Source organism: Gopherus evgoodei, chromosome 2 (assembly GCF_007399415.2).
Source record: "Gopherus evgoodei ecotype Sinaloan lineage chromosome 2, rGopEvg1_v1.p, whole genome shotgun sequence".
Classification (NCBI taxonomy): Eukaryota; Metazoa; Chordata; order Testudines; family Testudinidae; genus Gopherus; species Gopherus evgoodei.
This window is the reverse complement of record NC_044323.1, coordinates 92,794,761-92,818,008: the sequence shown is the minus strand read 5'-3', so window position 1 is coordinate 92,818,008 and position 23,248 is coordinate 92,794,761. Positions and strand designations below refer to the sequence as shown.

General features: G+C 39.1%; 1 protein-coding gene and 1 long non-coding RNA gene across 3 annotated transcripts in view; both read left to right on the top strand.

Moving 5' to 3' along the window:
- LOC115644971 (immunoglobulin gamma-1 heavy chain-like) overlaps nucleotides 1-23,248 on the top strand; it is a 63,986-nt gene that overhangs the window by 27,512 nt on the left and 13,226 nt on the right. Inside the window, exon 7 of the mRNA XM_030549394.1 lies at nucleotides 22,805-22,901. Within this exon, the coding sequence (XP_030405254.1) occupies nucleotides 22,805-22,901 (97 nt within the window). The remainder of the gene's footprint in view (nucleotides 1-22,804; nucleotides 22,902-23,248) is intronic.
- Nucleotides 2,295-16,281, top strand: LOC115645993. 2 transcript variants are annotated; one of them, XR_003998894.1, is made up of 5 exons: nucleotides 2,295-2,983; nucleotides 7,371-7,467; nucleotides 12,692-12,995; nucleotides 14,191-14,261; nucleotides 15,346-16,281. It is a non-coding gene; the product is annotated as an uncharacterized LOC115645993 (long non-coding RNA). The 2 variants fall into 2 exon arrangements; XR_003998893.1 differs by having other exon boundaries at nucleotides 7,368-7,467.

Genomic DNA, 23,248 nt, shown 5'->3' with positions numbered 1-23,248 from the left:
AAGTGGGCTCTGGAGATGAAGGGGCTGATGAGCCAAACCTAAGTGGTCCATGACCCCATGCACTAGGTCATGATGCCATTTGGTGGGGGGCCTGGGGCAAACAGGGATTGTGGGGGATCAAAGGACAATCCCACAAAATCCAGGACTTTGAGGAGTTCTGGTAATATAATCACTTCTCCTTGCAGTAACCTCCAAGGCATGTACACACACAGGCTGCTGCTGACCCTTGATCCACCACGTACCTTGGCTGCAGCATTCCCTTCTCACACTGCTCTCTCCACTGCCTGCCTGGCTGTTTGTTTCCTGGTACCCCCACCTCCCGCCTCCTCCTCTTCCTCACATGTACTGAAAGCAAACAAGTGTGATGGCTAAGGATACAGCTATGTCACACTTGTCACCACTGTCAAGGGCTGGGAACTTTGCCTGTTATATGGTCCCTGCTGCCTCACAGTATCAGAGAGTTAGGTCACTTTGATCAACTGCCACATATTAACAGGTCGTGACTTCGCTTTGAGCCAGTGGATCCAAAGGTTGCTATGACCATGGTGTGACTTGATCTGTTTTTACCATGACTGTGTTTGGCAAAGGTATAAGCAACTGAAAACAGGGTCTTGGAATGGGAAGTTTCAGGCAATGTTAACTTATAGTCATCTATCCCTAAGTGAGCCATCTATAATTAAAATGTTTGTCTATATCACTCACATTGAAATTCCAGCCTTGCCAGTATCTGTCTCTTATCATTTCATCCACCTACAACAAACCCCATTTTTATTAAATATAAACACCCACGTTAATGTATAATTATGGCTGCACATTTAAAATACAAAAAGGAGGTGGAGAAAGGATGATTCTTCTAATTCTCTTTTATTCTCTCTCCTGGATTCTATAAATGGGGAGATTTTGATGAGTCCTTACAACCTATCACGGAAACCATTGGCAATCTATAGCCTTCCATGTCCAATTTTATATTGTTATTTATCGTTCATCACTGAAGTGTCTGAGTGGTAATGCATTAGGGTGATCCTAGTTGACATGAGCCAGGGTTATCAAACTGCTACAACAGGAAAGGGGTTAAACAGCTGCCCTTCCTGCTGCCTAGGAAGGAGTACTGTGGAAAGGGATCTGGGGATTCATAGTGAATCTCAAGTTAAATACAAGTCAACAGTGTAACACTGTTGCAAGAAAAGTGAACGTCATTCTTGGATGTATTAGAAGTAATGTAAGAAAGACATGAGATGCAATTCTTCCTCTCTACTCAGTAGTGGATTAAAACATAGACCCCGGTGCCCCGTTCCCAGGGCCCTAGCCAATTTGAGGCCCTCACAGGGGTGCTGGAACCTGTGTACAAGTGGGGGAGACCAGCACCAGGACTGTGACCCCCACCCCCTGCTCCTCCTCTTTCTCCTAAGTCTCTGCCCCTGCATCTCCGCATCCTTCCTTGCATGACCAGGTCACATATCCTCTCTGGGTTTCAATTTCTCCTGCTGTTAATAATACCTGCCTCACATACACATTTATGCTTAATGCATTAAAATACATTGACATGGATGGAAAGTGCTACATCAGTGCAAGTTATTATGCACGATGATTAGACAATGGCTAAAATTCAGTTTTGCTCTCTACATACTGGCAAGACCAAATCATATTACAACTACTGTGTTAGATATTGTAGGACTATGACTTGGTATATTTGCTAGGGAGAAGGGCAACAATGGATGTATTCTGTGAAAACTCCCACTGTCAGTACAGCCCCACCAAGGACACCAAGTGCAGCAGTGCTAGTGTCACTTAAACCTGCTCAGAGCAGGTCTAGAAGACATGGTGGTAACATGCCAGTGAATGCTATTGCCCTCACTACACCAGTTCTCCCATGGCTCACCAGTGAAGATTCACCAGCACTATTGCAATGCTGGGAGATATTCCCAATAAACTCTTGGGTCATAAACAAGTCCTTTGAAACAACCACCTGCACATTTTGGAGGAACCTGTCTCTGTCTGTTCCTTTTCAATTTTCCGTACTCATTGTCAGCTATTTCCCAGAATTATTCTGCAGGTGAGTGAGGCGGGGGTGTCTGTATCTGTGAGAGAGATCAAATACTCTGGTTAGTTCCCTTCCAATTGCTAGATTGCCATCCACACCTTTTGTCTGAAATGAGGTGAGCTTTCTCAGATGTTATCTCTGTTCTGTTTTAAAACGGCTGCGGATGCAGAGGAAAATATTTCCCCCCTCCCCAGCAGCTATATAAAAAGATACCAGTAAATTGGTAACCCAGAAACTACAACAATCCCAACATACAGCAAAATATATATCTAGGGTATAAGATCCCAGCTGCAGTCTATGGAGCTCTTTGTGTAGTCGCTAGAGAGCTGGCTGATCACATAATGCTGGTTCCTCCTCATTACTGTCTATTAAATTTCAGTAATACAGCTAAGAATGGAATTCTTTCCAGGTATCATTTTTCCATGTAAGCAACTGCTAAAGGGATGTGATGTGATTGTGATGGGAGGAGGAGGAGTTGGTCAATTCTATTGGGAATGGGAGAGGGGTTGTAGTCTATGAGACAATCTCTCTTTTCATATGTGGACCACACGATGAAAATGTTTGAGAACCGCTTGATCCAACAGTCTATTTACAACATCAATATCAAATAGAAACCATCATCTAGTTTCCATTTTAAGGAGTGAGGATTCATTAACAGAAAAGTTGCAAGGACATGCAAATAGAGTCACTCGGAAGAGAATTTATGGTTCAGCTTTATGAGGGCACAAAGATGTGAAATTTGTTAAATTATCCGAGCAGTCAAGAAACCAGGAATACTTCATTAGGAATATTTTCCCAGCTACTGGTTAGAGTGCCTGCTTATTTGAGCAAGGACACAGCAGCATAAGTAAAGCACCACAGCTTCTTGTAAAATGAAAAGTCAATGTGATGCTTCAAGCTGGATCAAGTACTTTGGCACAGGAACCAAACTAGTTGTTTCTGGTAAGTATTTTTATTCTTGATTGTTTTTCTTTTTGTAAATAGAATCAAAGGTCAAAAAAAATGGACCGAATAAATGAATATTAAAAAGGAATTTCCACATAATCTGTGTATTTCTCTTGACCTGAATATGGAACTCCTCAGGCCACCAATGAGTTCACTGAGGGCAGTATATGACCCTAATGAGTAAAGTGAATACAAGAGTAAAAGTCTGGAATATTTACTGAATAGATACTAAGAATCAGGAAAAAGGGAAATGTAGAACTTTACTTTTAAAATATTGGGCCAAGTTCATCTCTTGTGTAACTCCATTGAAAGAGTCCAAATGCCAGCAATGTAAAATTCACAACACAGGTTTCAATTTTACAGGTCTGAGATTATTTTTAAAATTGTTATTGTTAGGATTATATCAGTGTATGATGATGAATGAAGGAACATTTTTTGAGGTGCAACAGTCTTCAGGTTCTCAGTAAGTAGTTTTACTGAAAGTATCTTTTCCCTCTTTATCTGATTAAAGCTACAGAAACAATTCAGTCAATATATAAGTGCTAGTTAATGCTGAGTACATAACAGTATTTATAATATGTTGTCTAGTAAATGTCATTTTCTAAACTGTTCATTAAGAGCATGTTAAAATGTAAAGTGAAGCACAGAGGATGTGATTTGCCCAAGGTTACACAGGGAGAGCCAGAAACAAAGACAAATGTCCTCAGTCCCACTCTGGTGCTTTAACCACAAGACCATGCTTCCTATCCCCATTTGAAATCGTAGGATTTAATCCTGCTCATCCACTAAAATAAATGGAACTGCTTGCTTATCAACAATTCACTCCACTCAATTTGCCATGCACTGATGTATGTGAAGGAACAAAACACATTTTTGGTAGAAGGTGGCACAGGAATTCAGGAAGTGCATAAACTCAATTTAATACTCACACAATTAAGTGGCCAGTAGCAAGCCTTGTTTAGATTGTGGCCTTTGTATTAAAAATATAAACTTCAAAATTTTAGTCTGATGAAATTCATAACTTGATAATTCATTAGTTTTTGTAGAGGATTTCAATTATGTGAGTATGGAATAAAGTACTTTGGCTCGGGCACCAAATTGATTGTTTCAAGTAAGTTTCTCAAGATGTTTTCGAAGCATACATTTACTCTGGGCATTTACTATGCTTGTTATCCAGGACAAAATTTAGTAATTCATAAATATACTGGGTGAAATCCTGATTCCACTGAAATCAAAGGCAAAACTCCAATTGACTTCACTGGAGTCAGGATTTCACCCATAGCAGTCTCTCTAATTCAGAATGAACCAGTCACTCTTGTGTAATCAATGAGAATAATGTAAATTGTTTGGAGAGCTTGTTTAGTATTGTCACACTGTGAGATGATTATGCAAAAATATTCAGAAGTAAAACCAATTATTGTTAGCAATAAATGTGAAATGTAGAACTTATGTTTTTTCTACAATATGATATATTTAGCAACCCATGATAGGAGTTGTTGAGCTTCTTTAAGGCTCATTTATTTAAATAAGAGGTGAGGATGATCAGCTCTTGAAGGATCTGGCCATTAGATAGCATTAAAAGGTACATTTCTAGTAGTAATATCTTAATGCGACTGTGTTTTCTTTCCTAAAAAAATCTCCAGTTCAGGAAGGCACTTAAGCATGTTTCCATTCGTATTCAGCAACATGTTTAAGCATGCACTAAATTAAAGGCCAAATCAAGGCCAAAATGCAGTAAATCTTGTTGATTCCATATAGTAATGAGGAATAAAGAGATGTGCTTCTTTTTTTTACATAAACACAAGGTATATGTGATAGAGTAATCCTTTTAATAAAATATGATAATTGATAGAATAATATGATTCTCAATTTTATTTTTTAAAGATGATTTCCAGTTGGTAAAATGTTTTAGCCATGTCTGGATTTCATGTGGTTGAGAGAATTGTATGACTTTAATTAAGCTTATTCTTCTCTCCAGATACTGCTACATAATCCTTGCTGGGTGCCTAGTCCCTGAGACAAACAAATATTTCTGAAGAGCAAATGTTTTCTGATGGGGAATATTTCTGATTACACCACATAGCAGAAATTAGCCAAAATTATTCTCATGAATATACCCAATTTAAGAGCTATATTCTACCCTCAATCTATCATTATCATTAGGAGCACCATCATGGAATGATGGAAAGATAGCAGCATGCAGGCTTAATTTTATCACCTCAGCCCGTTGACCCTAATTTAAAAAGTAATTTGTTCCTTTCCACAAATTATTTGGCATGGCCAATCTTAACCATGTTTTATCAGATTTATTTTAGGGGCAGATTTTCAATGCATGCAGGTGCCCAGGAATGATAGTTAGATGTCTAAGTGTCCTTTGCCCCTTTGAGCAGTTTTCACATTATTTTACATATACTCCCCTTATTTACTAGTTTTATTGCAAGGCCAGAAAGCAATTTAAATAGCAAATCAGATTTTTTTTTTAAAGCAACATCTACCAGTTCATAAATATAAAGATACTAGATCTGTACAGTATTTTGCAAAGGATTTGCTCACCGTGATACTTCTAGTGGCTACTACATCAAAATAGTTGGCTCCGATACCAAGCTCATAGTAACAGGTAAGTTATGTGGTAATTACAGTAATGCAAAGATAAAGAGACTTATTGTGACCATAGAAAAGCTTTTTATCTCAGGTAAGGTCACCAACTGTAAGCTCGATCTTGTGAAGTACTGAGCACTTAATATGAGGTTCTAAACACCATCGTAGATTTCAGGGCAACTAAGGGCTGTCTGCACCTCATAGGATCTGATCTCAAATACATCAACTTTTCAGTCCCAGAGTAAACCTGCAATTGTTACTGATAGATTTAAAGTAGATTTTTTCAAGTTAATGGTGAATATTTCTAAAACTCAGTTGTTAAATGTAATTTTTCAAAGGATGTGCTGCCATAAGTATGCGGATTCTCGGGATCTAGTTGCAAAAAATTATCTTAGCTTTGATATTACTTACATTCTTTCACTAAAATTCATGAACATGCATTAAACTAAACTGTAAAATAAGTAACCTCATGCTTCTCAATTAAAACAAAAGAAGCAATCTATGAAGTAGGCAGTATCTTCCTATCTGAGTACTTACACTAGTGTAAGTGAAAGATTGTCATCTTGTGTGAAGTACCTTGGCATTGCAGGCAAACTGACACTTCAAAGTATTCTTAATAGTGTTTCACAATATATACTTGGGGCCTGAGTCTTCTTTGCCTTTCTCTTGGAAGTCACTTACGCTCATGAAAAGTCAATTGGAAATGCTACATCCAGTTTGCATTGGTATAACTGACTGCACAAACACAGGACAAAGGAAAATCAGGTCCTTACTCTCACAGAATCATGCTCTGCACATTTATGTAAATCAACTAGAAAGGTCAGTCTATTTTAAAGTTCAATTCACAATCAAGTTTACCTTAGTACCCCTATAACTCTGAACTAAAGGTAAATTGTTGTAATGCTGCCAATTAAAATAAATACACCATCATAATTAATTCTAAAAATATCAGATCAGGATCAGCATGTTGCTTTAAGTGAATATTCTATGGTATTAAAAGTGTAGATATAATTTAGTTAGCATTATAGTTTACAATGGACAGTTTTCCTAAATTGTCCTACCTGTATAAGAGCCTGCACTCTATGAAAAACCAAACTCCCATAGATTTACCAGGTGTTTTGACTGTGTAAGGAATGGAGAACCATGTCTGTGATATATGTAGATTTTTTATTACAGCATGTAGACCTAAGATTGCTCACTTGATTTATTAGTGTATTAAAACCGTAGGATACAATAAAATATTTTAGTAACAGAATATCTTCTCAAAGAGTAATATCAAATATTGGCAAAAACAGTGAGAATCCGGTAGTACCTTAAAGACTAATAGACTTATTTGAGCATAAGCTTTCGTGGATAAAAAACTCACTTCTTCAGAAAAAACCACTTCTGCATGCATCTGAAGAAGTGGGTTTTTTACCTACGAAAGCTTATGCCCAAATAAATCTGTTAGTCTTTAAAGTGCTACCACACTCTTGGTTGTTTTTGTGAATATAGACTAATACGGATATCCCTGATATCAAATATTGGCTAAGTCAGTTCCTCCTAAGAAAAGGAAAACATCAAATATCATGAAGAAATTCAGATTCTGGCACAATTCTAAATAAAATCAAAAGAAATTGTTGCTGTTTGTGCCAGAGCTGAATTTGATTCCAGAATTATAGGAGTCGGGGCTTTTCTGTTCAAAGAACATGAGGCGAAATCCCAACTCCACAGAACTCAATAGCAATGACTTTGGGACCAAGATTTTACCCACGTTGTATAACCGTACTTCTGTGATTTCCAGCAGCTGAAGATCTGGCCCATGAGTTTTTGCAAAGCTCATGAACACAGTGAGAAAAATTATATCAAAGTCTTCGACTCCGGCACAAAGGTCATTGTTTCAAGTAAGTTCTATAATAGCATTGAGAAAAAGTTACTTGTGATAATATAAATTTAGCAATTGCTGAGCACAGTTTATTCAAAAAGAATAACAGACAATGGAAATGTGATATGCAATCTACAGTAGAAGAATGAATGTCTTTACTATCTAAACGTGAGGTTAATGTACAGTAAAACAGATGAGTGATCATATTGACAATTATTGATATAGAGGGTTTTTTTTCTCATTCTGAGTCAAAGCTGGGTTGTTCTCTTGTGTAGGGGTCATTACCCCAGACCAGGAGAACATCCATAGTTCCATCCTGTGTGGGTGGTAAGCCAAAGAGACAATACTAGGGTATCCTGTGCACCAAAGAACAGTAGGGATTGGGGGTAGGGGAGTATTGACAGTATGGAATGGGCAGTGGTCTGTAACTTGTGAGATCAACTGGTTAAAACTCCTGCTAAGTGGTTAGGCAACTGCATGGACATTACTAAAGCTCCTGGGTTATGATGCTCTAGCTAGGTTGGGGGAAAGATTTCATCTTCCCGTCCATCATGTAGCTCTTCTAGAGAAACCCCCTTTACTGTGCTTAGCGCAGCGTCCAGGATTTAGGCTCTCGTATTAGTCAGGAGATGTAAGAAGTTAGGGATGAAATCTCAGCCCCAATGATGTCAATAGGAGTTTTGACATTGACTTGGATGGAGCCTGGATTTCACCCTATTTTTTTCTCTCTCTTGTCAAGGGCGTAGGGGCAGGCAAAAGGTCTGGGAGAAAGGTTGTGCACGGGAACCAAGAGAGCCAATATTTGTGAATATTGTATATGTCATTACTGACATGAGCATTTTAAATTAGTATTGTAATTTTCTATTGCACAAAATCAATTTAAATTCATACAAAAACATAAATGCCATCACATAAGGTTGGAGGGGTGCAGGAATAAAAGGGCCTGATTCAGCATCAAAATTCCCCATATTTTTAATAAGCATAGGCTTGAGCCTGTAACATGCACTGTGAGCCTAGTCCCGAAAGCTTCTGCTCTGCCATTTACTTTGAGGGGAGTTGAGGCTCCTCAGTACCTCAGGATCAGAGTCAGGTTTCTTCTCCGACATATTGAAATATTGTTTTCATAAGACAATGAATTTTCCCAATTATACAATAATTAAATGAGTGATTGTTCTCAAACACAAGCAATATGAAGGAAGATATTCTATCTGAATCAAATTCTTCTCTTGTTACATCAGTACAACTCTATCTCTGCTATGCCAAGAATTTGGCCCAACATATTTTGTAGCCTATCTATATCAGCAAGAGACTCTACACAACATGTGCTATAGAAAGTCAAACTAGGATTTGGGCCTTCTTGCATAATGTTCAATAGAGCCAGCTAGATTTACATTGCTAAAATATGTATCTCAAAATACTTCTCTCCTTTGTCACTGAGACTTCAGTTGGAATATAAACAATCCCCAAGCCTACTGGCCTTTTACGATTATACTGCACAGGAAAGCAAAATTGTATTAGACAGTTTTACATTTGAAACCATTCAGGAAACCATTCAAAATAGTGTCTGGTGGGTGGAAAGATGTCATGAAACATCTTGAGAAAAGGGGATAGGTCACAATGTATCGTAAAATGAGTATTTTTTTCTAATTATATGTTTATTTATGTTGGTAATTTAAAATTGCAACTATTCGACCGCTCTGACAGTACAGGGACAAAACCACTGAGCATCAAGCAGAATTTAACTGAAATAGCCATTTCCATCAATCCACTAGGCAAGAGAAAATAGTACAAGTCCAACATTAGGTCTCAAATCACAACCAGATCCTCTCTGTCAGTGAAATGAATGATTTTCTTTTAAACAGAAATTAAAAGCTACCAAACTACAATGTGTGAAAATACCAATACCAATGTAAGCTCATTCTGAAAAATACATTGAAATTTCCACCATTTCTTTGGCTGAATTAACTGGCTCTCCAGTTGTGCCTATTTATGCTATTTTTGGTATGTTTGTTCAGATCTGTTCTCTTGGAATAGAAATGTCTTGGGTAGTAAAAATTGTGGGAACTGTGAAAATCTTTGGAACTGGAATAAAACTTGTTGTAACTAGTAAGTTTTTAGACAAACTATTTTAAATGTTTCATAATGGCAAAATCTGTCAAACTAAGCTCAATAATTCATCTCAATGCAAGAATGTACACTGGCTAAAATTTTGAGTGTAATAATTTATTAACACCACTAATGTTAATGAAATCATAAGTCAGTTACTAGCAACAGAGAAATGTTCTAACAATTCTTTTCTCTTTTGGATGTAAATAATACCAGGTGCTGAGCACCCTCAATGTTAGTTGTTTCAATGGGAAATCAGAACTTTACAGGAGCATTTGGCACTTTGCTGGACCAAGCACATGATGCAAAATTAAAATTACAAGCACACCATTTACTTATTTTTCAATAAGTGGCATGCAGATTGAAAACACACATAATGATACTTAGCAGTGAGTCAATCACAACTTAACCCTACAATCCTCCCTTTGGAAAACCTCCTATTGAAACTAACAGGAATTTCTTTTGAGGAAGGCTTGAAACCAAAGGGCCCAAAGTCGATTGTGGTCTTAAAAAAGAGAAATGATACTTAAAGTAATAATATACCACGTATATACTTTTACAACATGCCTTCCTTGTTAAAAATTCCACTTAAATATATTAGACAAGTGAGGTGTTTTAAAAAGTTAAGTTGGATCAAAACAAGTAGCTCTGCACTGGAAACTATAATTGACTTGGAAATTAAGGGTCTTATCTTCTTAAAGTGTCTTATGCAAAGCCCACTGAAGCTAAAGGAGAAAAGCCCATTGGCCTCAAGGAGTTTTAGATCAGGCCTAAAATGAGGTGACAAATTTAAAACTCATTTTGCTCATGCAGCCGCACATCCACTTATGCAAACACACAGGCTGCATATGTATGTACAAAATTCAGATTTTATATTGGATAGACACCCATCTAACCATGTGCAAATACAAAATACTACACATGTTCACAAAACTGTCAACATGTAGATGTGACTTCAATTTCTAAAAACATCTACGGAGAAATGCCAGTAATAATCATTAGTTTTTGCAAAGCACAACATCACTGGGCAGGAATCTATGTAAGGTTTTTTTGAATACATACAAGACTTGAGTAAGTAAATCATTTGGTAAACCTACTGTTCAAGCCCAATCCTGTATTCCTGGGTGCTTATGGTGCATATGGAATGTAAGATTGAGCCCCAAACGTTGAACTAATTAGTGCTGGAGCATGAGGATCTAAATTGGAAAGAACAGAAAAATCAATTCCCTTTTTGGTGACAATTTCAAAAATGAGGGAAAATTCTTTAATGAAGGAATTTTTCCTGGTTCAGTAGTCTTATGTCTCAGCTGTGTTTATTTGCTCCTAAATTCAAGAGATATTTTAAACACTTTTTGACAGAGCCCTAATTATAGTGTTTGGTTCAGTTCCAAATAGTTTCAGAAAACTCTAGAATAGCTGGACAGCACAAAAATAAGCTGAAATGATTTTAGCAGAAGAACCAACACAAGCTTTGACATCAGTGGGCCTACTCACAATGCATACAATTAAAGAACCCTTAATTAAGCATACTTGTAGGATCAGGACCTCAGTATTTATTAATCTGTTTGTATCTCAGTTGACTAAAGACAATGACTGACATCAGAGAACGCACAAAATACATGGTGCCCATTTGGGGACCCTCTAAACTACTGAAATATCAACAACCTTCCATTTTTTCTTTGTGATGCACATTTATAATATGGGAATGTTGCCTCGTTCTGTAGAGAATACTTCTTTGGCAGTTAAATGAGTTGGGAACTTTATTCTCTTGATCGCATCCAACAGTGACAACAGGAGACAGAAATTAGCAGTAGTAAAAGTGATGAGAACCTGCTCACTTCTTGTGATAACTAGTAAATTCAATATGCTGTTTAAAAAAATGTATCGTTTACTGTCAGCCGTATGAAACAAGCAGATGGATAATGATTTCAGTAGGGCAGTCTTTTTTGGTCTGATTCAGTATTTATTATTTCATGCACTTACACAAACTCAAGGATCAAATAAAGAGAGGCCTTATTAAAACGTTTGTGGAATCATGAATACCCTTCCCTTCAGGTACATCTACACTGTAATAAAAATCCCATAGCAACAAGTCTCAGAGCCTGGGTCAATTAGCTTGAGCCCTTGGTCTCAGGCTTTGGTGCTAAAAACTGCAGTGTAGACATTCAGACTCTGACTGGAGCCTGGGCTCTTAGACCACCTCCGTCATTGGGTTTCAGAACTTGCGCTTCAGCTCAAGCCTAAACATCTACACTGCAATTTTTAGCTGCGCTACCCCAGCCCTGCAAATTAGAATCTGGAGACTTGGGCCAGTTGTGGTCGTGCTGCATGTCTTTTATTGCAGTATATCTATCTATCATGATGTCTTTTATACACAAATTTGGGGAAAAGAAAGTGGAGATTTTCAAAGTCATAAATGTTTTGAAATGAACCAGAACATAAAATTGTACTCAACATTCATTCATAGATTCATAGAATCAGACTCCAGGACTGGAAGGGACCTCGAGAAGTCACCGAGTCCAGTCCCCTGCCCTCATGGCAGGACCAAATACTGTCTAGACCATCTCTGATAGACATTTATCTAACCTACTCTTAAATATCTCCAGAGATGGAGATTCCACAACCTCCCTAGGCAATTTATTCCAGTGTTTAACTACCCTGACAGTTAGGAACTTTTTCCTAATGTCCAACCTAAATCTCCCTTGCTGCAGTTTAAGCACTTCAAAAAAAGTTTAATATGTTCTGAGTTTGGAGGCTAAGTTAGTGGACACTCTCAAGGATTTTTCTGTTCCACAAAAACCTGCATTCAATTTAAGCATGTAAACTTCTGCAATTCCAACTCCCTAAAGCTGTAACAATTTACTCCTATCTTCAGAATTTAATAGGCAGTAACAATATATTATAGACTTAGAGTAGATAAAATACATTTGGCAATGAGGTATCATTCTCATGCTTAACTCAGAGTTAAGATTGTAAGCTTGCATGCAATTTGGAGGAATTGGAAGCAAGGAATGAAATTGCTCCCTCTTCCACTTTCAAATCTTTATTGTTTCAGAAGTAAAGCATGATACATATAATGTAATTCTGAATTTACTTAATTCCTAACACATTTATTTCTCTCTCTAAAATGAATCCAGACATGCAAGCAAAACTTGATTCCACCAAGATTCAGGTCCTGACTCCTTCTACTGAACAAGATGGGAAAGTATCAGACATGTGCCTTATTCAGGATTTTTACCCAAACGTTATTAAGGTGACTTGGGAAGACGACGAGAAGAATACAGAAAAAAATGCAGTCCATAAAGAAATTTGACTCTCGATAACAATGAGCAGCTAGCTGACCGTAGCAACAAGAAATAGCAACAACAAATAGCAACAAGAATTATCACTTCAAATATCAACATGAAAGCAAAGAAGGTTTTGTCCCCACCAAATCTCCAGGTATATACTGTATTATTAAAAACTAGTTCTATATATATTCAGAGAGTTCACAGTTTCTTTACAATAAAACAATAAAATGTATTACTGTTCCTAAAAGGATTTGCGCTCTCCAGGCCAATATTAGTTTCCATCTTTCCATAAGTTGGCTATCACTGAAGCTTGCTTCTCCATCAAAAGCTCAGTTTTGGCTTCTCCCTAGTTTAAAATCTTTCTAGAATGAAAGAAAATGTTGGCTGAGATCCTCAGCTAGTGTAAAACAGCATAACTCCACTGAAGTCAATGGAGCTCTGTAGATTTACACCCGCCAGAGACCTGGCCTACAGTGTTTGGTTTTGAACAAGTGCTATATATTGCAATAAAAGTAATAACACACACAGCATCTAGCTTATTAAAACAGAAGAATTATACAAACCAAAATCAAAAAGATAATGCAAGAGAAAAGAGATTCAGAGAAGTAATTTCTGTTTGGTTCTTGTCTGAGATACAATAAATTAATAACAGCAGATTCAAATGTATCTCTTTCAAATGCAAAGGAAAAAAAGGAGTTATTGACCATCCCCCTTGTGCACATCAAAAATACCTAAGAGATGGGCCTTAAACTGTTTCCTCCTCAGGACTATTTTCTTCTGTGTCTTCTACAGCTATTAAACAACATTACTCTGAATGCCAACAATCTCAGGCTCCCTCAGGTTACAGACAAAATAAGGCAGCCAGGTTTTTATCTGCAGACTATACATATACATTGCAAAGGGCAAATTCAACTGAGTAATTTGGTGGGACAAAATGTATCTGGCTTTACATGAACAGAAACTTGCATACGCAGAAGGGCCAATGCCCAAGCCCTGCAATCAGATCGGCTAGTCCAGACACCAGCACCCAGGCAAATGTCAAAGACTTCAGGTGAGCTTGTAACAGACACAAAGGGCTGCACTGCCTGAGAATATGAATTTTTCCCAATTTTATCTCTACTTCGTTTTGCACATCTATTATGTGCTACTGAGCATTTATTCTGTGGATGGAATCTAGGTGCTCATGCCTTAAAATATTAACTTTCCATATTGGAGTCACTGTAGTTATAATATTTTTACCATCTTTCTCTTTGAACGTCTATCAGGAAAATTATGCCTTAATTTTCAACAGGAATCCCATTTGACAATTAAAGCCCTTTTTACATGTTATGCTTCTCTCCTTTCAGACAAACCGTAGTGTCTCAAACCACAGGAGATTTTAGCCAAAGACCTGAAAACAACACCACGCTTTCCACAGGTAATTGTGTCCCAATTCTCATTTTCTATACAATACGATTAAGAATTAAGCACTATTTGATACGGTTAAGACAAAACTCAAAATATTCTCTCTTTCAAAAGGGTCCATATATAATTACTGTAGATGTGGAACACTGCTGTAAGCACAGGCCCCAACCCTGTGGGTGCTCCAGGAGCACCCATGGAAAAAAAATAGTGGGTGCTGACTACCCACCAGCCACATGCCAATCAGCTTCTCGGCACCAGCTGGGAGGTATTGGAGGGAGGTGCCGGAGCATGGGAGAAAGAGGAGTGAGGGTAGGGCACGCTCAGGGGAGAGAACAGAGCGTGGGTGGAAAGAGGTGGGGTGGGTGCAGGGTCACAGGGAAGAGGGCAGAGTGGGGAAGAGAAGCGGCAGAGTGAGGGTGGGACCTTAGGGGAAGGAGTACAGTGGGGTGGAGAATCCGCTAGGAAAGAAGAAAGTAGGCACCTGTCGCTGTAAATTAACATCTGCTGTGTGTTACCAAAAGGGTCCAAAACTTAATGCCCACGGGCAGCTCAGGTTAAACATTGTAGAAGTCCTGCTGAAATATATGTTTTGGTGGTACTTGTTGTGCTTTGTTAACATGCCACATGGGTCATTGTTCTTTAATCTGCACGTGCCACTGTTCCTTAATCTAACATTTAACATGTTAAACTATAAAATGTATTCAAAGTCGGAATTTTCAAATGGTTGATCAGCTGTTTGGATACCGATTCAGAACAAACTTAGGCACCCAGGTCTGAAAATTTTGGCCTAAAATCATGGCAACAGCCTATTATAAGAAGCACTAGCATTCTCCTTGCTCCTTAGCAGACACCAGCAATACCAGCACTGAGAGTGCCTCTTTGTTTCTCTCAGCTCTGCCATAACATGGGAAGGTCTGATCAGAATGTAGACCTGTTTAGAGGACACAATTAGATATTGATTTATGCATAGTCTAATTAGGTGGTATAATTACTGCAATCAAACACCATGTATATCTTATGCTATCACACATGGTTTTATATTTCGCAGCTCAAAAATATGCAACATTAACCACTTCTTCTTCTTGTATTTTGTGTAGATATTACAGACAGTTTCATACACAGGACAACATATTTAATATACTTTGTCCTACTCCTGAAAAGCACCATGTACTACATCATCGTACTCTTCTTCATATACAGGATGCAAAGTCCAATCAAGCACCGGGGAAAAAAACCTTAAACTTCTCCTTAACCTTCCAACGTCAGCATTTGTCTCTCAAATTTACTTTGCTTTGCCATAAGCCTGAGCATATGAAACGCCTTGCTCTAAATATTAAGACATTCATTTCAAATTTGATTGTGTTGACTATTTCTCTAATTAGCACAGATGGCTTCTGCTTGAGAGCAAACAGTTTTCTATGTGACCATTTTTCCTATTTTATTATTTTAATTTTGTAACTGTGGAACTTCAAGGGCTGAGGCTACACTCCTTGATTTCAATAGGAATTTTGCATCACAAAGCAGTGCAGGATAATTCACTTAATCCAGTGGTCTCCAATCTTTTCGTCTGCCGCCCATCAAACGAAGGACCGTGGCGGCGGTCGAGCATCCACCGAAATGCCACCGAACACCTCTGGATGACTTCGCTTGTAGATGGCAAGCAGTGTCATCCAGAGGCATTGCCGCCAAAATGCCGCTGAATTTCAGCAGCATTTTGGCGGATGCTTGACCGCCGGCTAAGACGTAGGCACCCGCGGGCACCGCGTTGGGGACCCCTGACTTAGTCTCTTAACCTGCAAAAACATCTGTGCACACAAAGAACTTTTTCGATGTGGATAGGTCAACTGCATTCAGTGAAGTCCCATAAATATTTGCAGGAGTGGAGTCCTAATCTGTAACTTAAAATAATTTGTCATTTCATTTCTACTAAATACATGTATTTGCTTTATAAAACAAAAACAGGCTTCTGAAATATGACTAATTTCTTTAATTCACAGATTAATGGATTTTAAATAAAATTCAGCATTGCAGAATTCTGTCCAGTTCATTTATTTAAAGGAAATCAATTCTAGGAATGCAAGGGAGGGTTCTGTAGTGGTTAGAGACCCGTTTCTTTCATCCCTGCATCCAACCATGTAATATATTTGTATGGATTTTACCATAGTAGCATTTGAATGCCTCACAATCTCTAATGCATTTATCCACACAACACTTCTGTGAGATAAGGAAATACCATTATGCCCATATTACAGTTGGGGAACTGAGGTCTGTAGAGAGTAAATGACGTGCCCATAGCCACATGGAAAGCCTATGGCAGAAGAGAGAATTAAATACGGCTCTCTCAAGTCCCAGGCTAGCACTAAGCACTAGACCAGGCCTCCTCCCTTCAGACCCAACCCTGTCTCTCTCCCCCCTCCTCTTAGCCACCCCTCCCCTTCAGCTTCTATTCTCCCGCACATCCATGCCTATACACACCGATATGCTTACCCTGCCACTCCCTCTAGTCCTATCCACCACCTGTTACCTCCAGTCCATTTCCTCCTCTGCTCTCCCATCTGTCCCCTCCTCCCCACACTGTTTCCTGTATCCCACTGCTTCCCTCCACTTCTGGCAAACATCCCCTCTCCCACTGTGCTTCTTCTCACACTCTGGCTCCTGCATCTGTCTCTCTCTGTCTTCCCCCCCACACACACACTCTTCACCCCTCTGCATTCACAGTCAGGCTGCTTCCTCCTCCTCCTCACTGCCTGGGTGCTAGCGGAGGGGTTGGTAAGGCACTGATCACACAGAAGAAAGCGGGTCCTTCCTCTCACATCTGGTGCTAAAGTGGCCTGCAGCAGCAACAGTGTTGTCAGCCTCAAAACTTGAGCTTCTGGCAAATATGTGTGAAAAGTAGTCCCCAAAGTCACCAAGGTTGGTGACATTGCTCCTTCCACACTCCCCCTCCCCCAGAAGTAACACTCTTCCCCTCCTTCCTGAGCACTCTAGTGCATACATCCCAAGTGGCTAAAGTGGGCTCTGGAGATGCAGGGGCAGAAGAGCCAAACCTAAGTGATCCATGACCCCATATGCTAGCTCATGATGTCACTTGGTGGGCGGCCTGGGGCAAACAGGGGATTGTGGGGGGTCAAAGGACAATCCTGCAAAATCCAGGACTTTGGGGAGTTCTGGTAATATAGTCGCTTCCCCCGCATAGTAGCCCCCAAAGGATGTACACACACAAAGTGCTGTTGGCCATTCCTCCTTCCCATACCTGTGGTTATGCATTAGGGGATCCCAGTTGGTATGAGCCAGGGTTATCTAAGTTGCTACAAAAGGAATGGGGATTAAACAGCTACCCTTCATGCTGTTGCAAGTGCTTTCATGGATAGGATTAAAATTCAAAATGATCTGGACAAACTGGAGAAATGATCTGAAGTAAATAGGATGAAATTCAATATGAACAAATGCAAAATACTCCCCTGAGGAAGGAACAATCAGTTGCACAGCTACAAAATGGGAAATGACTGCCTAGGAAGGAGTACTGTGGAAAGGGATCTGGGGGTTATAGAGAATCTCAAGTTAAATACGAGTCAACACTGTAACACTGTTGCAAGAAAAGTGAACGTCATTCTTGGATGTATTAGAGGAGTGTGGTAAGCAATACATGAGATGCAATTCTTCTGCTCTACCTGGTGGATTAATACATGGGCCCACGGAGCTCATGCTCATGCCCAAGGAGCCCATGCCAATTTGGGAGGGCCCACAGGGGTGCTGGAACCTGTGTGGAAGTAGGTGGTGACCAGCACCGAGACCCCACCCTCTGCTCCTCCTCTTTTGCCCAAGTCTCTGCCCATTGCACCTCCGCACTCTTTCTTACATGACCAAGTCACTTATCCTCTCCGGGTTTCAGTTTCTCCTGCTGTGAATAATACCTGCCTCACATAGACATTGAAGCTTAATGCACTAAAGTACATTGACATTCTTGGATGGAAAGTGCAACACCAGTGCAAGTTATTATGCATGATGATTAGACTATGGCTAAAATTTAGTTTTGCTCTCTCCATATTGGCAGGACCAAATCATATTACAACTACCCTGTTAGATAATGTAGGACTATGACTTGGTATATTTGCTAGGTAGAGGGGCAACAATGGACTGATTTTGTGAAACTTCCTGCTGTCTCACTAATATCAGTACAGCCCCACTAAGGACACCAGTGCAGCAGTGCTAGTGCTGGCATTTTTATGATGGTGTCACTGTAGTGGGGCAGCTGCCCCACTCCTGAAGAACAGGGGTTAAAAGCAGCCCTGGGGAGGGCTGCGGCTCTGAAAGGCTAGGCTGTTTGGGGAAGCAGACACAGCTAGGGCCACACCCCAATCGGGCCACAGCTGGCTCTATAAAAGGGCTGTGAGGCAGGTGCTGAGAGAGTCTCTCTTTAGCTGTAGAGAGAGAAGGACCTGGCTGACTGGAAGCTGAGCAGCATACCTAGAGTGGAGCAGGGCTGGGGGAAGGCCAGAGGAGCTCCAGCCTGGAAACCACCCAGGCTGCAGGCCTTGGTGAAGGGCTACAGAGGTATGGGGGCTACAGAGGTGCAGCCTGGGGACAGGCAAAGGCAACAGGTCCTAACCCCTTGCCAATGATGAGTGGCCTTTACAGACTGCAGTTTGCTCCAGTAACCGGGTGGTGTTGGGGGTTCCGCTGAGAGGGGAGACTCAGACTGTGGGTTACTGCTGGGGGAAGAACCTGAGGGTAAAGGGCATTGGAGTCTGGGAGGGACACAGGGCCTGAGACAAGTGAGACATTGGCCAGCAGAGGGTGCTCCAAATCTGGTGAAAAGCTAATTCCCAAGATGACCAGCAGGAGGCGCCGTGTCAGTGAGTCATCGTTCACTACAGTCACTTAATCCTGCTCAGAGCAGGTCTAGAAGACATGGTGGTAACATGCCAGTGAATGCTATTGCCCTCACTACACCAGTTCTCCCATGGCTCACCAGTGAATATTAACCAGCACTATTGCAATGCTGGGAGATATTCCTAATAAAGTCCTAGAAAGTAGACAAGCCCTTTGAAACAACCACCTGTACATTTGGAGGAACCTCTCTCTGTCTGTTCCTTTTCAATTTTTCTTACCCATTGTCAGTTATTTCCCAGAATTATTCTGCAGGTGAGTGAGGCGGGAGTGTCTGTGTCTGTGAGAGAGACCAAATACTCTGGTTAGTTCCCTTCCAACTTCTAGATTGGCATCCACAACTTTTGTCTGAATAGAGATGAGCTTTCTCAGATATTTTCTCTGTTCTGTTTTAAAACGGCTATGTATGCAGAGGAAAATATTTCCCCCCTCCCCAGCAGCTATATAAAAAAAAGATACCAGTAAATTGGTAACAAAAACTGCAACAATCCCAACATACAGAAATATATGTATCTAGGGTACAGGCTCCCAGCTGCAGTCTATGGAGCTCTTTGTGCTAGTCGCTAGAGAGCTGGCTGGTCACATAATGCTGGTCTCTCCACATTACCATCTATTAAATTTCAGTAATACAGCTAAGAATGAAATTCTTCCCAGGTAGCTTTTTTCCACGTAAGCAACTGCTAAAGGGATGTGATGTGATTGCGATGGGAGAAGAAGGAGGTGGTCAGTGCTATTGGGAAAGGGAGAGGGGTTGTAGTCTATGAGCCAATCTCTCTTTTAATATGTGGATCACACAATGAAAATGTTTGAGAACCACTTGATCCAACAGTCTGTTTCCAATATTAAAATCAAATAGAAGCTGTCATCTAGTTTCCGTTTTAAGGAGTGATCATTCGTTAACTGAAAAGTTGCAAGGACATGCAAATAGAATCACTGGGAAAAGAATTTATGTATTAGCTTTATGGTGGCACAGAAATGTGAAATTTGTTAAATTCTCCGAGCAGTCAAGAAATCAGGAATACTTCATTAGAAGTATTTTCCCAGCTATTGGTTAGAGTGCCTGGTTATTTGAGCAAGGACACAGCAGCATAAGTAAAGTACCACAGCTTCTTGTAAAACAAAAAGTCGACGTGATACTTCAGGCTGGATCAAATACTTTGGCACAGGAACCAAGCTAGTTGTTTCCGGTAAGTATGTTTATTCTTGATTCATTCTATTTACCAAAAGAAAAAATAAAGGACAGAAAAATTGGACCGAATAATTGAATATAAAAAACGGAGTTTGCACGTGAACCATGTATTGCTCTTGATCTGAATGTGGAACAGCCAAGGACACCAATGGGTTGACTCAGAGGAGTATTTGGTCCTAATGAGTAAAGTGAATACAGGTGTAAAAGGCTGGAATATTTACTGAATGGCTGTTAAGAATCAGGAAGGAGGGAAATGGAGAGATTTACAGTTAAAATATTGGGCCAAATTCATCTCTCATGCAACTCCATTGAAAGAGTCCAAATGCCAGCAAGTGTAAAATTCACAGCACAGGTTTCAATTTAGCAAGTGTGAGTTTGTTATTATTAATTCTATATCAGTGTACATTGATTAATGAAGGAAAATTACCTGAGGTGCAACAGTCTTCAGGTTCTCAGGAAGTGTTTTTATTTAAAGTATCCCTTTTGTGTATAATATTCTTTATCAGTTTAAAGCTACAGAAACAGTCCAATCAATAGTATAAGTGCTAGTTAATGTTGAGTACATAACAGAATTTATAATACATTGTCTAGGAAATGTCATTTTCTAAACTATACATTAAGAACATGTTAAAACAAAGTGAAGCACAGAGGTTGTGATTTGCCCAAGGTCATACAGGGAGAGCCAGAAACAAAGACAAATCTCCTCAGTCCCAGTCTGGTGCTTTAACCACAAGACCACCCTTCCTATGCCCATTTGATATCATAGGACTAAATCCTGCTCATCCACTAAAATTAATGGGACTGCTTGCTTATCAACAATTCACTCCATTCATTTTGCCATGCAGTGATGTATGTGAAGGAGCAAAAGACATTTTTGTAGCAAAAAGGAACAGGAATTCACAAAGTGCATAAACATGGTTTAGTCCTCACACATTTAAGTGGCCAATAGCAAGTCTTGTTCAGATTGGGGACTTTGTATTTAAAATATGAACTTCAGAATTTTAGTCTGATGAAATTCATAACTTGATAATTTATTAGTTTTTGTAGAGGATTTCAATGATGTGAATATGAAATAGTAAAGTACTTTGGCTCGGGCACCAAACTGGTGGTTTCAAGTAAGTTTCTCAAAATGTTTTCAAAGCATACATTTACTCTTGGCATTTACTATGTTTGTTATCCAGGACAAAATAAAGTTAATCATAAATATATAAGGTAAAATCCTGATTCCACTGGACTAAAAGGCAAAACTCCAGTTGATTTCAATGGGGTCAGGATTTCACCCATGATAATCTCTCTAATTCAGAACAAACCAGTTACACTTGTGCAATCAATGAGAATTATATAAATTGTTTGGAGATATTGTTTAGCGGTGTAACACAGACGATTATGCAAAAATATTCAGAAGTGGAACCACTTATTGTTAGCAGTAAATGTCAAATGTAAAGAATTTATGGTTTTTTATACAATACCATATATTTAGCAGCCTATCATATGAGGAATTGAGCTTCTTCAGTGCTCATTAATTTAAATAAGAATTGAGGATGATCAGCACTTGGAAGATCTAGCCCTTAGGCATCATTAAAGAGAATAGTTATAATAACAATAATTCAAGTGTCTTGTCTTTTCTTAAAAAGGCTCCACTTCAGGAAGGCACTTAAGCATGTGTCCATTCCTATTCAGCAAGGTATTTAAGCATGTGCTTAACTTTAAGGCCAAAACAAGGCCAAAATGCAGTAAATTTTCTTGTTTCCATACAGTAATGAGAAAGAAAGGTTTACTCATTTTTTACATAAATATAAGGTATGTATAATAGACCTAATCCTTTTAAAAAACTATAATTGAGACAATAATATGACTCAAATTTATTTTTAAAGATTTCCAATTATTAAAATGTTTTAGCCATGTTTGGATTTAAGGGGATGGAGAGAATTCTGTGTCTTTAATTAAGCTTATTCTTCCCTGTAGAGACAGCTAAATAGTCCTTGCTGGGTGCCTAGTCCCTGACACAAAGACATATTTCTGAAGAGCAAATTTTTTCTGTTGGGGAATATTTCTGATTACACCAAATGGCAAAAGCTAGTCAAAATACCCAATTTAAAAGCTATATTCTACCCTCAATTTATCGTTATCATTAGGAGAACCACAATGGAATGATGGCAGCATTCTGGCTTAATTTTATAAGCTCAGCCTGTGGACCCTAATTTAAAAAATATTTTTTTCTTTCCACAAATTATTAGAAACAGCTAATCTAAGCCATATTGAATCAGATTAATTTTAGGGACAGATTATCAATGACACGTAGGTGCCCAGGAATGATAGATAGATGTCTGAGTGTTTTTTTGCCCCTTTGAAAATCTTCCCCACCATTTTCTCAGTATTTTACATGCACTCTCTTTATTTACTATTTTATTGCAAGGCCAGAAAGCAATTTAAATAGCAAATCTGATTTTTTTTTTTAAAGCAACAACTACTACTAGATCTGTACAGTATTTTGTAAAGGATTTGCTCACTGTGATACTTCTAGTGGCTACTACATCAAAGTATTTGGCTCTGGTACCAAGCTCATTGTAACAGGTAAGTTATGTGGTAATTACAGTAATGCAAAGATAAAGATGCTTATTGTGATCATAGAAAAGCTTTTTATCATGAGTAAGCTCAACAACTGTAAGCTCGATCTTGTGAAGTACTGAGCACTTAATGTGAGGTGCTGAACACCCTCAATTCCTGTAGACTCCAGTGCAGGTCAGGGTTGTTAGCACCTCATAGGGTCTGATTCCGAATACATCAACTTTTCAATCCCAGAGAAAACCTGCAATATTTACTGATAGATGTAAAGTAGATTTTTTTCAAGTTAATGATGAATATTTCTAAAGATCAGCTGTTTAATTACATTTTTCAGAGGATGTGCCACTATAAACATG